General features: G+C 35.9%; 2 protein-coding genes across 2 annotated transcripts; both read left to right on the plus strand.

Moving 5' to 3' along the window:
- Nucleotides 1-938: 938 nt before the first annotated feature.
- Nucleotides 939-2,687, plus strand: LOC140803742 (peroxidase 72-like). The gene is made up of 4 exons (XM_073159628.1): nucleotides 939-1,204; nucleotides 1,342-1,533; nucleotides 1,665-1,830; nucleotides 2,067-2,687. The coding sequence occupies exons 1-4, from the start codon at nucleotides 974-976 to the stop codon at nucleotides 2,477-2,479; spliced, it is 1,002 nt and encodes a 333-aa protein (XP_073015729.1). The 5' UTR covers nucleotides 939-973; the 3' UTR covers nucleotides 2,480-2,687.
- A 7,781-nt stretch (nucleotides 2,688-10,468) lies between these two features.
- LOC140803053 (3-epi-6-deoxocathasterone 23-monooxygenase CYP90C1) lies at nucleotides 10,469-14,340 on the plus strand. Its single transcript, XM_073158744.1, has 9 exons — nucleotides 10,469-10,929; nucleotides 11,681-12,008; nucleotides 12,094-12,243; nucleotides 12,422-12,703; nucleotides 12,990-13,079; nucleotides 13,179-13,257; nucleotides 13,356-13,462; nucleotides 13,732-13,859; nucleotides 13,974-14,340. Exons 1-9 carry the CDS (start codon nucleotides 10,676-10,678, stop codon nucleotides 14,062-14,064), a joined length of 1,509 nt encoding a protein of 502 aa, XP_073014845.1. The 5' UTR covers nucleotides 10,469-10,675; the 3' UTR covers nucleotides 14,065-14,340.
- The last annotated feature ends 806 nt before the right edge of the window (nucleotides 14,341-15,146 follow it).

A 15,146-nucleotide genomic window follows, 5' to 3' on the forward strand; every position in this document is an offset into this window, starting at 1 on the left:
ATACAAGCAATTAAAAGAATTTAATTAAATATTTTCTATTTTTCTTAAATTTCCATACAGCTGTATTACATTATCACATTTTGTATCTTACAGCATGTCTAACAATTAAACTGACAGAAAGACAAACTCGGTCAAATTTTATAAACATTTAGAACTAAGTCAAGAATGCCGAAACATTTTGAACCAAACCAATAAATGAGCCAAATATTTAGTACCGAACCTGGTTTTTCCCCGTTAAATGATTAACTATTTTAGGTTCAATTTTGACACGATTAATTAAAACTTTAAACCTATTTCGATTTATTCAAACTTAGGTTTTAAACTAAGGTTGGAAGCATTACTCGAGCTTCTTTATAACTAAACGACCATTATATACGTCGGATTAAAGACGGGACATCAATATATAAACAATTCCAACGACTACTTGAGAGACGGACCGAGTCAAAGTATATAAACCAAGTAAATCACAACATTTGACCAAATTCGTGGAGTAGGTCCTCCTAATTAAACCTTTCTTGATTGATTAATTAGCTAGACTTTTTGGGTTAGTTTTCATGGTCCCTTTTGGTCAACGGAGCAGGTGTTTCTAATCTAACTTTTTATTCCCTTTTGCATGAGAACAACATTTTCTCTAAATTTCTTAAATCATATCAATACGTACATGCAGTGGCGGAGCCAGAAATATGATTTTGTCTCGACTAGAATTTTAAACTCTTGAATTAGATCTACCGGAATTAATATCATATTAATCTAAAATTATACAAAATTTAAGTATAATTTTTTAAAAAAAAAAAAATTGGGCTACCCGCGACGTGGCTCCGCCACTGCGTACATGCTTTACAATTTCCTATGATGGAGAGAGTAGCAATTTCAACTCAAAATCCTACCAACTCCGCATTTTCTGTCTCCTGATCTCTCTATATAAACACTCGATCATCGCTATGAAGATCACGTAATAATTGCAACACACAAAATGGTTAAATCTATCAACTTTTTTGTTGTATGGTCTCTGCTAGCTCTTGTGCCAGATTTATGCTTCTCCCTCAACATCCTCGGTACTGGTTACTTATATCCACAGTTCTATGATCGATCATGCCCCAGGGCCCAACAAATTGTCAAGTCTATCGTTGCAAAGGCTGTTGCAAAAGAAGCTCGTATGGCTGCTTCGCTTCTAAGGCTTCATTTTCATGACTGTTTTGTTAAGGTTTGCCACTGACTTGCATGTGGTTCATTCGTAAAGTTGATATGATTTTCATGCATGGCCTTTAACTTTGTGAAGATTGCCACATTAAATTACTTCAACATGCTAAACCCTGTAATAACCAAAAAAATTTGTTGTAGGGATGTGATGCATCCATACTTTTGGACAGCGCCGGGAGAATGGTCAGTGAGAAGAGGTCAAATCCTAACAGGAACTCAGCTCGTGGATTCGAAGTGATTGATGAGATAAAATCAGCACTTGAGAAAGAGTGCCCTCATACTGTTTCCTGTGCGGATATTATGGCTCTTGCTGCTAGGGACTCCACTGTTTTTGTGAGTAAAGACTAAATATGTACAAAGAAAACCCAATGAACAAATTGGCTGCATCAAAGTTACGAATATATGGTTATATATATTGACTTTAGGTTGATTGTAATCATGTACATTTTGTTTAATTTTTGCAGACTGGTGGACCTAGTTGGGAGGTTCCATTGGGAAGAAGGGATTCTCTGGGTGCCAGTTTAAGTGGCTCGAATAACAATATTCCCGCTCCTAACAACACATTTCAAACCATTCTCACTAAATTTAAGCTAAAAGGGCTGGATATTGTTGATCTTGTGGCATTATCAGGTAAAAATTTGATGACTTAATTTAGTCAGAACATATGATAAATTAGATATTTTGATATCATTAATTAAGTTGACAATATGATTTTGTCGTCAGAAAGACTTTCCCACCATACTTGTTCCAAAATATTTCTCCCAGGTTAATTATAGTGATCTAAACTAAATATGTATCTAGGAAAAAAACCACTTACTAGTGAAGAAAGGTGAAAATTCGAATGTACTCCATAATTTTTGTTGCAGGTAGCCACAGCATTGGAAACGCAAGGTGCGTCAGCTTCAGGCAAAGGCTGTACAATCAAACAGGAAACTCACTACCTGATCCCACCCTGGATCAGTCCTACGCATCACAGTTGCGTGCAAGGTGTCCTAAATCGGGTGGCGATCAGAATCTGTTTTTCCTGGATTTTGCCACCCCAACAAAGTTTGACAACTCGTACTTCAAGAACTTACTGAGTTCTAAGGGACTGTTGAGTTCTGACCAAATACTGGTTACCAAGAATCAAGTATCATTGGAGCTGGTGAAGAAATATGCGGTGATCAACGAGCTTTTCTTCGAGCAATTCGCAAAGTCCATGGTTAAGATGGGAAATATTTCTCCATTGACAGGTTCCAGAGGAGAAATCAGGAAGCACTGCAGGAAAATCAACAGCTAGAAGTACCCTCCAAGTTAACCAATTATCAATACATGTTTGCCTGATCGATCAGTTTCTATTGATTGATACTTTTCTTATGCATTCTTCTTGATCTCTCTTCTTTCATCACGTGCCAATGGCAATCTTCTATCCTGTTTCGAGTATTTTGTCAATTATTTCTCATACGATCTGTTTCTCATTTTTAGAATCTATTTAAAACTTATGTGTATATTGTGTGTGTGAAATGATCTCACATGTCAATTTTGTGAGGTCGATATCTAATTAGAAAAGAATAGTGTGTAAGTTTTGAATATTTTGTCTGCAAATATCCAAAAATTATATATTATAAATACTATGAAAATTTTCGAAATGTGGTTTGAGTTATCAATTTATTTACTTTTATAAATCATACGCTAAAGTCTATAGCTTCCCTTTTCCATTAACTTGAAATGGACATATTTGCAGAAGCCCACATTGTTAAAGCTTACCAAACAGAGCCCATCAAGACATGAGGAATTTGTTTTGATTAAGGTTTGAATTGTTATAAATATAGAAGGATTTTTCTTTCCTCCGGACATCGGGTTTCTGAAGCTATACTAAATAATATAAAATCAAATAGAGTTTTACTCTACACAAAAACTCGTGAGATTGTTTTAGACGTTAATTTAGTGAGAAAGATCTTCTACCAATGAAAATTATTGTTTTTCGTATTCAGAATATGTGAGACCCCGAAAATAAAATAACTTTGATGGCATTATGGTAAATAAGTTGAAAAATATTCAGTTTATTTTGATGGTATTTTCGTAGATAAGTTAAAAATTAATGAATTAATTTTAAGGGCAAAATGGTAAATAGTGACATCTTTTTCATATGAAGTCCAAATGATTTGAGATTTGGATATGACATAGAAAACTCAAAGTTTCATGTTTTGAGTTTTGAGAAATTGGATCGTTTGACTGATCCGAAGGGATATACCGAAGTTAAAATAATAAATAGTATATATTATAAATATAATATTAAAAAAAATTAAAATTTTGAGACGGTGGAGTGAAATTGGAATTCATCCAATTTCACATTCCACGAACAGAGACCAACGCGTGAGAGAGAAGAAAGAAGAAAATAGAGTTTTCGATTTTCTTTTCGATCGTGCGGCTTATCGGTTTATCCAATCGACGAACCGACTTCATTTCTAGGATCGTTGGTACGAGGTCTTCGATTTGAGGTATAAATTTTATAGTTTTGGTGATGTTTGAAATTCGTCAATTTTCGGAATAAATCCGATAAATTGTGAAATCATACAGAAATTGAAGATTGTTGAATAATGTATGATTTTAACGAAGAAGAGATGATTATGGTGATGTTATTTTGAATTATTCCTAATTTATTATAATTAGGGAATTTTAATTGTTGGATTGAGATTAAAGAATTAATTGTCGGTTATATATGTAGTAGAATAACCGACAATAAACTCATATTCGAAGTCGGAATTGAAATATGATATGATTTGGATTTGATATGAATTTTCAAAGTTTCAAAATATATTTGAAACTTATATTGTTGAATGTGAACGATATTATTGATTGAAATGAATGTGTTATTGATGTAGATAGAGTTTCTATACTGATTCCAATCAATAACATACACCAAATCATTAATATGAGTTTCAAATATCATTTGATTATGTTGCGACCGGGTAACATATGACAGGTATCTGTATTATATGATATATGATTGGATTGATTGGATTGGAATACGTGTCTATATGCCTATTTGTTGATTTGATGTGGCATACATGACATTATGATTTGAATATCGATGTATAAAATAAATGTTTTGTTAACACACATCATTTTATGCATACATCGATACATGACATGCACGTTGAGCTATGATCCTTGGATACCTTGATATGATTGGATTGGATTCCGGGGTTTGTGAACACAATCGCTATGCCGGTATTATATGACCCGTAAAGCATAGACAATTGTGGCTCCATATGATTGGATATGAGATGTGGGATTTGATGGCGCTTAGCCGACGCTATCATACGTGTATTCCCATACCGGCCGGTGTGCCAGCTCGAGCATTGATTTGATTTGATAGCGATTCGATTGATTCTGACATGTGCTCAGTGGATGGGCATTTGACCTGATACCTCCACGACATACATGCATTGCATACCATATATCATTGTTTAGATATCTGTGGTATATATGATTGGTTGTTCCATACGGAGCTTTGCTCACCCCCAAGAGGGGCTGTTGTTGTCTTTGTGTGTGGACAATGGCAGGTACTCCAGGATATCAGGAGACCGGAGAGGGTACTTCTGGAGGGAGCCACAGCTTGGGCTGAGGTTTTATGTTTATGTCTTGTTCCCAGTATATATGTATATGTATCTATATACCGGGGCATGTCCCGAGGATATGAGTTGTTTGTATGTGATTGGTTGTGATTATGTGTGGGCATGATTATGACGTGAGATGAGATACTATTTTTAGTATTCAAATAAAATGACTTGGGCTCATTGTAAAGAAAATTTAAACTCGTTTTCTGCTGTGATTAATTAACCCTAATCAGATTGCATGGTAATAACGATTAGAAGCTAAGGGCCCCACACGGTTCGACCGAGTGTATCACCTTGGGGAGCTCCAGTTTTATTTGTTCGAAAGAAAGATGGTACGATGCGAATGTGTATCGACTATAGACAGTTGAATCGGGCTACTGTGAAGAACAAGTGCCCACTTCCTCGTATTGATGACTTATTTGATCAATTTCAAGGTACTTCTTTATACTCGAAAATTGATCTTCGTTCGGGGTATCATCAAGTACGTGTTCGAGACGAAGATGTACCCAAGACTGCTTTTCGTACGAGGTATGGCCACTATGAATTTCTGGTTATGCCTTTTGGTCTTACGAATGCTCCTGCTATTTTTATGGATTTAAAGAATCGGGCCTTTTGAGATTATCTAGACCGATTCGTTATTGTATTTATTGATGATATTCTTGTGTATTCGAAATCGAAGAAGGAGCATGCTGAACATCTGAGACTGGTACTTCAAACTCTTCGTACTAGTCATTTGTATGCCAAATTGTCCAAATGAGAATTCTGGATGGACAAGGTTGTATTTTTGGGCCACGTCATTTCGAGACATGGCATATCTGTTGATCCTTCGAAGGTCAAAGCTGTCTTGAATTAGCCCAGACCTACAAATGTTCCTGAGATCCGTAGCTTCATGGGTTTAGCGGGATATTATCGTCGTTTTATTGAAGGATTTTCGAAAAGATAGCTAAACCTATTACTCAACTGACACAGAAGAATCAGCGATTCATTTGGTCAGATGAATGTGAAGCTAGTTTTCTTGAATTGAAGACGAGATTAACCACAACACCTGTGCTTACTATTCCCTCAGGTACCGGAGGATTTGTGGTGTGTACAGATGCGTCTGGTAAAGGTTTGGGCTGTGTTCTGATGCAACATGGCAAGGTGGTTGCTTATGCGTCTCGTCAATTGAAATCTCATGAAACACGTTATCTTGTCCATGATCTCGAATTGGCTGCCATTGTGTTTGCTTCGAAGATTTGGCGCCATTACTTGTACGGAGAAAAGTTTGTTATTTATTCGGACCATAAGAGTCTGAAATATCTCTTTTCTCAATCTGATCTGAAAATGAGGCAACGCAGGTGGATGGATCTCCTAAAGGATTTTTATTGTGAGATTCAATATCACTCTGGATCGGTGAATGTTACTGCGGATGCCCTGAGCCGTAAAGTTTATGAATCTGTTTTAGCTTCTGTCAATGTCGCCAAAGTACACGAGGATATATGTACTTCTGGTTGGACTTTTCACTCGAATTGGAATTCTGTCACTGTCTCAGCATTGCAAATTGAGCCGAATTTGATATCGAAAATACGAAAGGCCCAACGAAGCGATGCACAGATTCAGAAGTCGAAAGAACTTGTATCTGCAGGACATCAGTCTGGATTTCAGATTTCTTTTGATGGTTCTTTACGACTTAATGGTCGGCTGGTAGTTCCTGACGACTCTGATTTGAGATCTGCCCTTCTTCGAGAAGCACATTGTAGCAAATACAGTATTCACCCTGGAGGTCGAATGATGTATTTGACATTGAGACCTCAATTCTGGTGGAGACGTATGAAAAAGGACATTGCTGAGTTTATTTCAAAATGTCTTGTCTGCCAGCAAGTGAAAGCCGAGAGAATGAAACCTGGAGGATTGCTCCATAGTCTTGAAATCCTGAAATGGAATTGGGAACATATTGCTATGGATTTTGTGACTCATTTACCTCGTTCGCCCAAGGGCTGTGATGCTATTTGGGTGATTATTGATCGACTTTCGAAATCTGCACATTTTATTCCGTATGAACGGACTTATCCTTATAAGAGAATGTCCCGTTTATACATTGAAAACATTGTGAGACTGCATGGTGTGCCAGTCTCGATTGTATCTGATCATGATCCCAGATTTGCTTCCAAATTCTGGGGTAGTTTCCAAGAAGCGATGGGTACGCGTTTGGCTATGAGTAATGCTTATCATCCTCAAACTGATGGCCAAACTGAGCGTACGATTCAGACTTTAGAGGATATGTTGCGTGCAATTGTGATGGACTTTAGAATGGGATGGCAAGATGCCTTACCATTGGTTGAATTTTCTTATAATAATAGCTTTCAGACAAGTATCGGTATGGCACCGTTTGAAGCTCTATATGGGAGACGATGTAGATCACCGTTATTCTGGGATGAGATTGGTGAGAGACAATTGACTGGACCTGAAATGATACAGGAAATGAACGATAAGGTTCAGTTGATTCGGCAGCGGATGAAAGCTGCTCAGGATCGTCAAACGAGTTATGCGAATAAACGAAGACGACCCTTAGAATTCCAAAGAGATGACAAAGTGTTTTTGAAAATATCTCCCTTTAGAGGCACTGTTCGATTTGGCATGCGAGGGAAGTTATCTCCTCGTTATGTTGGTCCATACGAGATTCTCGATCGAGTTGGTGATCTTGCGTATCGATTGGCATTGCCACCAGCTCTATCTGCTATTCATGATGTGTTTCATGTTTCTATGTTGAGGAAATATGAACCTGATCCATCACATGTACTTGCACTTGGTGAAGTTGAACTTGATCCTTCTCTTTCCTATGTCGAACAACCTGTTCGTATTATGGATCGAAAGGAAAAGATATTGAGAAATAAATCGATCCCTTTAGTTCGAGTACAATGGACACGGCATGGTGTAGAAGAGTCGACGTGAGAGTTGGAAAGCAAAATACGAGATTCATATCCGCATTTATTTGATACTAGTCCATCTGTTCCATTGTATTCGATGTATACTGATCCGTTTACTGATTTTAGTTTTGATATTTACTATAACTGGTGACATATATATGTTTACCAATGTTATGTATATAGAGATGTTTAAGATTTCGAGAACGAAATCTTTTAAGTTGGGGAGAAATGTGAGACCCCGAGACTAAAATAACTTTGATGGCAATATGGTAAATAAGTTGAAAAATATTCAATTTATTTTGATGGCATTTTCGTAGATAAGTTGAAAAATAATGAATTAATTTTAAGGGCAAAATGGTAAATAGTGACATATCTTTTTCATATGAAGTCCAAATGATTTGAGATTTGGATATGACATAGAAAACACAAAGATATAGTAGTTTCATGTTTTGAGTTTTGAGAAATTGGATCATTTGACTGATCCGAAGGGATATACCGAAGTTAAAATGTTAAATAGTGTATATTATATTATATTATTAATTAAAATTTTGAGACGGTGGAGTGAAATTGGAATTCATCCAATTTCACATTCCACGAACAGAGACCAACGCATGAGAGAGAAGAAAGAAGAAAATAGAGTTTTCGATTTTCTTTTTGATCGTGCGACTTATTGGTTTATCCAATCGACGAAACGACTTCATTTCTAGGATCGTTGGTACGAGGTCTTCGATTTGAGGTATAAATTTTATAGTTTTGGTGATGTTTGAAATTCGTCAATTTTTTGAATAAATCTGATAAATTGTGAAATCATACAGAAATTGAAGATTGTTGAATAATGTAAATGATTATGGTGATGTTATTTTGAATTATTCCTAATTTATTATAATTAAGGAATTTTAATTGTTGGATTGAGATTAAAGAATTAATTGTCGGTTATATATGTAGTAGAATAACCGACAATAAACTCATATTCGAAGTCGGAATTGAAATATGATATGATTTGGATTTGATATGAATTTTTGAAGTTTCAAATGATATTTGAAACTCATATTAATGATTTGGTGTATGTTATTGATTGGAATGAGTATGTTATTGATATAGATAAAGTATTATACTGATATCTTCAAGCTACATCGACTGGAACGAAGAATTGAGGTATGTTGCGACCGGGTAACATACGACAGGTATCTGTATTATATGATATATGATTGGATTGATTGGATTGGAATACGTGTCTATATGCCTATTTGTTGATTTGATGTGGCATACATGACATTATGATTTGAATATCGATGTATAAAATAAATGTTTTGTTAACACACATCATTTTATGCATACATCGATACATGACATGCACGTTGAGCTATGATACTTGGATACCCTGATATGATTGGATTGGATTCCGGGGTTTGTGAACACAATCGCTATGCCGGTATTATATGACCCGTAAAGCATAGACAATTGTGGTCCCATATGATTGGATATGAGATATGGGATTTGATGGCGCTTCGTCGACGCTATCATACGTGTATTCCCATATCGGCCGGTGTGCCAGCTCGAGCATTGATTTGATTTGACAGCGATTTGATTGATTCTGACATGTGCTCAGTGGATGAGCATTTGACCTGATACCTCCACGACATACATGCATTGCATACCATATATAATTGTTTAGATATCTGTGGTATATATGATTGGTTGTTCCATACGGAGCTTTGCTCACCCCCAAGGGGGGCTGTTGTTGTCTTTGTGTGTGGACAATGGCAGGTACTCCTGGATATCAGGAGACCAGAGAGGGTACCTCTGGTGGGAGCCACAGCTTGGGCTGAGGTTTATGTTTATGTTTATGTCTTGTTCCCAGTATATATGTATATGTATCTATATACCGGGACATGTCTCGATGATATAAGTTGTTTGTATGTGATTGGTTTTGATTACGTGTGAGCGTGTTTATGACGTGAGATGAGATACTATTTTTAGTATTAAAATAAAATGACTTGGGGTCATTGTAAAGAAAATTTAAACTCGTTTTCCGCTGTGATTAATTAACCCTAATCAGATTGCATTGTAATAACGATTAGGAGCTAAGGGCCCCACAGAATAACACCGTTAATACAGACCGGATCGACTCGACCCAACTCATAATTGCAAAAAAAAAAAAACCTATTTTTTTTACCAATGTAAGAAACTTTTCAATATATAAGAATGTTCAAATATTTTTTAATAATATTATTATTGTGATAAAAACTTATGTGAGACGGTCTCACGGATCGTATTTTGTGAGACGCATCTCTTATTTGGGTCATCCATGAGAAAATATTACTTTTTATGTTAAGAGTATTATTTTTTATTGTTAATATCGATAGATTTGACATGTCTGACTGATAAAAATTCGTGAGACCATAAACCTACTCTACTAATTATTGATCAAAATATTAAAATCTCCTAAATCTTGAAGTATTAGCGGAAAATGGAAGAGTGGACAAAATCTTGAAATCGTATGGGTAAATTGCCTCTCCCCATATGGGGGCTTTGTTATTTATGAGGGATCCCATACTGCACTATTTATTACCCACCGATCCCTCTTTTTCCTTGTTACGAATCGAATCAAACAGCATTCATTTCTCCTAACAAAGACAAAAAGAATGGAACCCATCGTCGATACAATTATCTATATAATATATATATATATATATGTATATATATATATATGTATGTATGTGTGTAATCTCTCTCTAGGCCTTGACTATGATAGATAGAGAAAACGGGTATATATAAAATTGCACGTGTGCAGTGTACAGATCTCAGACCTTTCAATACCTCACCTGGTCTCTCTCTTCTTTTTCAGAAAAGCGTTTGATCCTTTTGCTGCTGCCTGCTTTTACAACATCACACCGCTCATATATGCAACCACACAGAAACAAAACTTTAAGTTGAACAACGTTCTTCTTCTTTCTTTTTACAGGAATGGAACAGCTGCCAAGTTGGGTTTTCTTGAATGGGGTGGTGTTGGTTGTGATTTTGTCGTCAGTTGTGGTTTTTTATGTGTTTCAGTTGTTGAAAAATCGTGGGGAAGATGAAAGGGAACGGAAAGAAAATGAAAAGGCTTTTGTTTTACCAAGAGGGAATAGGGGTTGGCCATTGATTGGAGAGACGCTGGATTTCATAGCGTCCGGTTACTCTGCTAAACCTGTCAGTTTCATGGAAAAGCGCAAATCTATGTAAGAAAACTTCTCTTTCTTTTCGTATAACCCAAATCCTCTTTGGTTGAGATGTTCTTATCCATTATCCATCTTTTAAATGCTGGAAATATTGTATAAATTAAAAATTTCTAGAAAACCATAGTAGGAATACAAGGAGAAGAAAAAAAACAGACGAAATTAATGAAGAAATGGAGCTGCAAAGCCAAGATAGAACATTTTGCTTTGTTAAAATATAATTATTTTTCTGCTTTTTTCTTTGACTTGTGCCACCACATATATATGATAGGATCATCGAAATACTGGTGAGTAAAAATATGTAAATTCAGAAGTAGTACTAGTGTAGATTGGTAATTCGACTTCCTTTTCATTCAATGTGTGGTGAATTGAATGTTTCAAGGTAAATTGTAGTTTATCAATTATTCCATCCATCACATGTATATTACCTGTAATTTATGGTTATTTTGGTTAAGTCTGTGTCACTCTTTTGCTCTTGGTTTGGATCAAACCGGATGTAGCACGAGGAAAAATTAAAAGAATCTATTTTCTTTCCTTTTTCCATTTCCTTAGAAATGTTTGATCTATATTATATGGTTTTTAACTTTTAACCAGCTTTTGGAATCTCGTTTCTTTTGATCTTTGCTTCATCCCCCTTATTTGATCTATTTTCACTCATGAAATTCATTACGGCTACGAGTTATTCGAATCGACCACATTAGTAGAAACTGTGTTACCTGCAGAAAATAACTGATCATCCTCTATTTGTGATCAGGTATGGTGATGTTTTCAGAACACACATTCTTGGGAAGGCCATCATAGTCTCGAGCGATCCCATCGTGAACAAGACGATTCTACAGAACCATGGGAATGCATTTATACCTTGTTATCCTAAATCTATCACGGAGCTTCTTGGAAAATCTTCGATATTGCGGATGAACGGATCTTTGCACAAGAGGGTGCATGCCCTCATTGGTGTTTTCCTGAAATCACCACAATTTAAAGCTCGAATCACCAGAGACATTGAGAGAGCTGTTCAGCACTCCCTATGTTCGTGGTCGGATAAGACCGACCTCATTTATCTTCAGAATGAAACAAAAAAGGTTTCGTACTTTCATAGGCATGGTGTCTTAATGCATGATTCTTTCTCACTGAATCAGTTCATTGGTTTTTGGTGTTGTTTGGCAGATTACATTTGAAATTCTTGTCAGAGTGCTATTAAGCATCGAACCAGGTGAAGAAATGAACTTACTGAAGAGAGAATTCGAGGAATTCATCAAAGGTTTAATATGTCTACCCATTAATCTCCCTGGAACAACACTATACAAGTCTTTGAAGGTACAAGTTAACAATTTACATGTGAAGTATCAAGAACACCATGTATGCATGGACAGATCCCGTCGCCCCCTCTGCTCACCATGCCCCAACTCAATTGTTTTTTGTATCCTTCCTTGAACAAGTGATGAAAGAACTCTATGTTTTTCATTGTTATTACAAAACCTTTCTTTTGCAATAGGCAAAGAAGAGATTGCAAGAAATGGTGGATAAAATTATAGAAAAGAGAAAAATCTCTCTAGAGAAAACGGAAGGAAACGAGAAGTCTCCAATCGATGTGATCGATGCGCTACTACGTGATGTTGGAGAATCAGAAGAGATGCAGCAGCATCGACTACCATTAGATTTCATCGGCGGGAACATTATCGAGATGATGATTCCCGGAGAGGAGACTGTGCCAACTGCCATGACCCTAGCCGTCAAATTCCTTACCGACAATCCTATTGCCTTAGCTCACTTAGTGGTATGAATACATACTTGTTCATGGCATCGAATTTTGCAAAGATTTTACTATAGTTATGCTTACTTACAGTGATTTAAATCGGGTAGAGGGCCAACAATGTCAACTTCAATTCATGATTGTAAAACTCGGATCATGTCATATTCTTGGATTCACGTGGTAGATGATAATGCGGGTAGCCCACAGCTTACATTTCCAAAATTCAGTGAATTATTTGTTTTTGTCTATGATGTGATTTTGCTTATTTCTTGGTTTGTGATAATGCATAATATTTCATTGAAAATGCTAGGAGGAGAACATGGAAATCAAAAGGAGAAAGGATCGCTCCGGTGAGGAATATTCTTGGAACGATTACATGTCATTACCATTTACTCAAAACGTAAGTCCTTTAGATGCATATATAAACGGAGAATCTAGAGCTGCTAGCCGAAAATTTTTCTTTATTCGTGGATTTAATCTATTCTTTCTTTCCCTACAGGTTATCAGCGAAACTTTGAGACTCGCGAATATAATCAATGCAGTATGGAGAAAAGCTCTCAAGGATGTCAAAGTAAAAGGTGTTACATTCACTCAATACTTTACGATTACTCCTGGTTTAATTTTTGGCGTCGAAAAAATTCTTGACTTGTTGCACGTATCATCGCCCGGTTTTCAGGTTACTTGATACCGAAAGGATGGTGTGTTATGGCATCCTTTAGCGCTGTTCATATGGATGAACTGAATTACAAAAACTCTTACGAATTCGATCCTTGGAGATGGAAGGTACTATCAATGTGTAATTGTGTACTTCATAGCCATCCAAAATCACTTAAAAATGCCTAATCGATATTAGGATTACGATTTATTACGACTCATCATTTGTTTGCCAAACATTCTTCTTGTTCTTTAAATATTACGAATATGGACCGCATATTCCATATATACAACGACAATGATAGATATCAACTCGTTGCATGTTCCGATATGTCTATATACTTGTTCTTTTAATTTCAAACAGCTAAGGCAATAGATTTTATTTTTTTTGGTGGCAGAAAATAGGAGATGCTATGAGCACGAACGTGTTTACGCCGTTCGGCGGCGGGCAACGTCTATGTCCTGGTCTCGAACTCTCGAGGCTCGAAATCTCCATTTTCCTTCATCATCTTGTTACAACATATAGGTGAGATCTTGATAAGAATGCATTAGTTAATTCTTAGGATTTTCGGGTTAGTATCGTCCCCACAAGGATTGATGACACGGTAGGTAACACGAGCTTTCGCTCCCTCCTGTGCAGATGGGATGCTGAAAGAGACGAAATAATCTATTTTCCAACTGTGAGAATGAAGAGGAAGCTACCGATCACCATCGTGCCCCTACAGCATTGAAATGCAGACCATTATTCCACAAACAAATTGATGGGTTTTGGTAGCAATTTTGCGGACAAAAATTGCCAGTGAAGAAATCATGATTTATATTTGCTAAGTTGAATTTATTGTTAGTTGGATAAGAACAAATGCAGTGATTATCAGCCATAGCACAGGTACAAGGTGGTCCAATCCAATCCCATGCTCTGTGTTTTTTTAATCCCGTAATTATTTCTTGTATATTTTATGTATTTGACATTCATTTTTTTTAGACATTTTATAACTTTTATGCTCGATCCTTTCGATATTTACAATAAAAAGTAATATTTTTTTTACGAATAACTTAAATAAGATATTTGTCGCACAAAATACGATATGTCGTATTGTTTCAGAGAAGTTTTTGTTTTTATTTTATGGGGTTGATGGATTGTGGAGGTTGCATGATGTGTTGGATGGTGACTCGATGATTTGACGTAGAAAATACTGATGAATAATGTATGTATTATTAGATGGCAATCATTTAATCCATATATATTTTTATTCAAGTGGGCTAAATGAGTTTTTCTTTATTTCCTTCATCATTGTCGACATACATGGTACGTTTTATTCAAGTGGCCGAAAGATCTCTCTATGTTTCTTTTCTTTTTTAAATAAAGGACCTTTTTAAAATAATATTTTGTTATTATAATATTTATATATATAAAATAAATTTAATTTTAATTCGGAGAAATGATATATATACAGAAATATCTGAATATTAAATAATTTATATATAAAGCTGATTTTTTGTAGAGAAAATTAGGGGAGGGGTGGGGGGAAATTCCTGTTTGATTTGAAATACAAATCGACTCGTTAATGACGCCCATATAGTAGTAGTATCTCTTGCTATCTTAACTTAGGCAAAAACTTATGTGAGACGGTCTCACGGATCGTATTTTGTGATACGGATGTCTTATTTTTATGAAAAAATATTATTTTTTATGACTCTGTCTCACAAAAGATTCATGAAATCGTCTTACAAGAGATCTGCTCCTTAACTTACTAATAATATTTCCTAATTTTGCCTTTTTTTATTACTTGTTTCAAATGTGTGCATATTTCGA

This window comes from Primulina eburnea, chromosome 10 (genome assembly GCF_022965805.1).
Source record: "Primulina eburnea isolate SZY01 chromosome 10, ASM2296580v1, whole genome shotgun sequence".
In the NCBI taxonomy this organism is placed as follows: domain Eukaryota; kingdom Viridiplantae; phylum Streptophyta; class Magnoliopsida; order Lamiales; family Gesneriaceae; genus Primulina; species Primulina eburnea.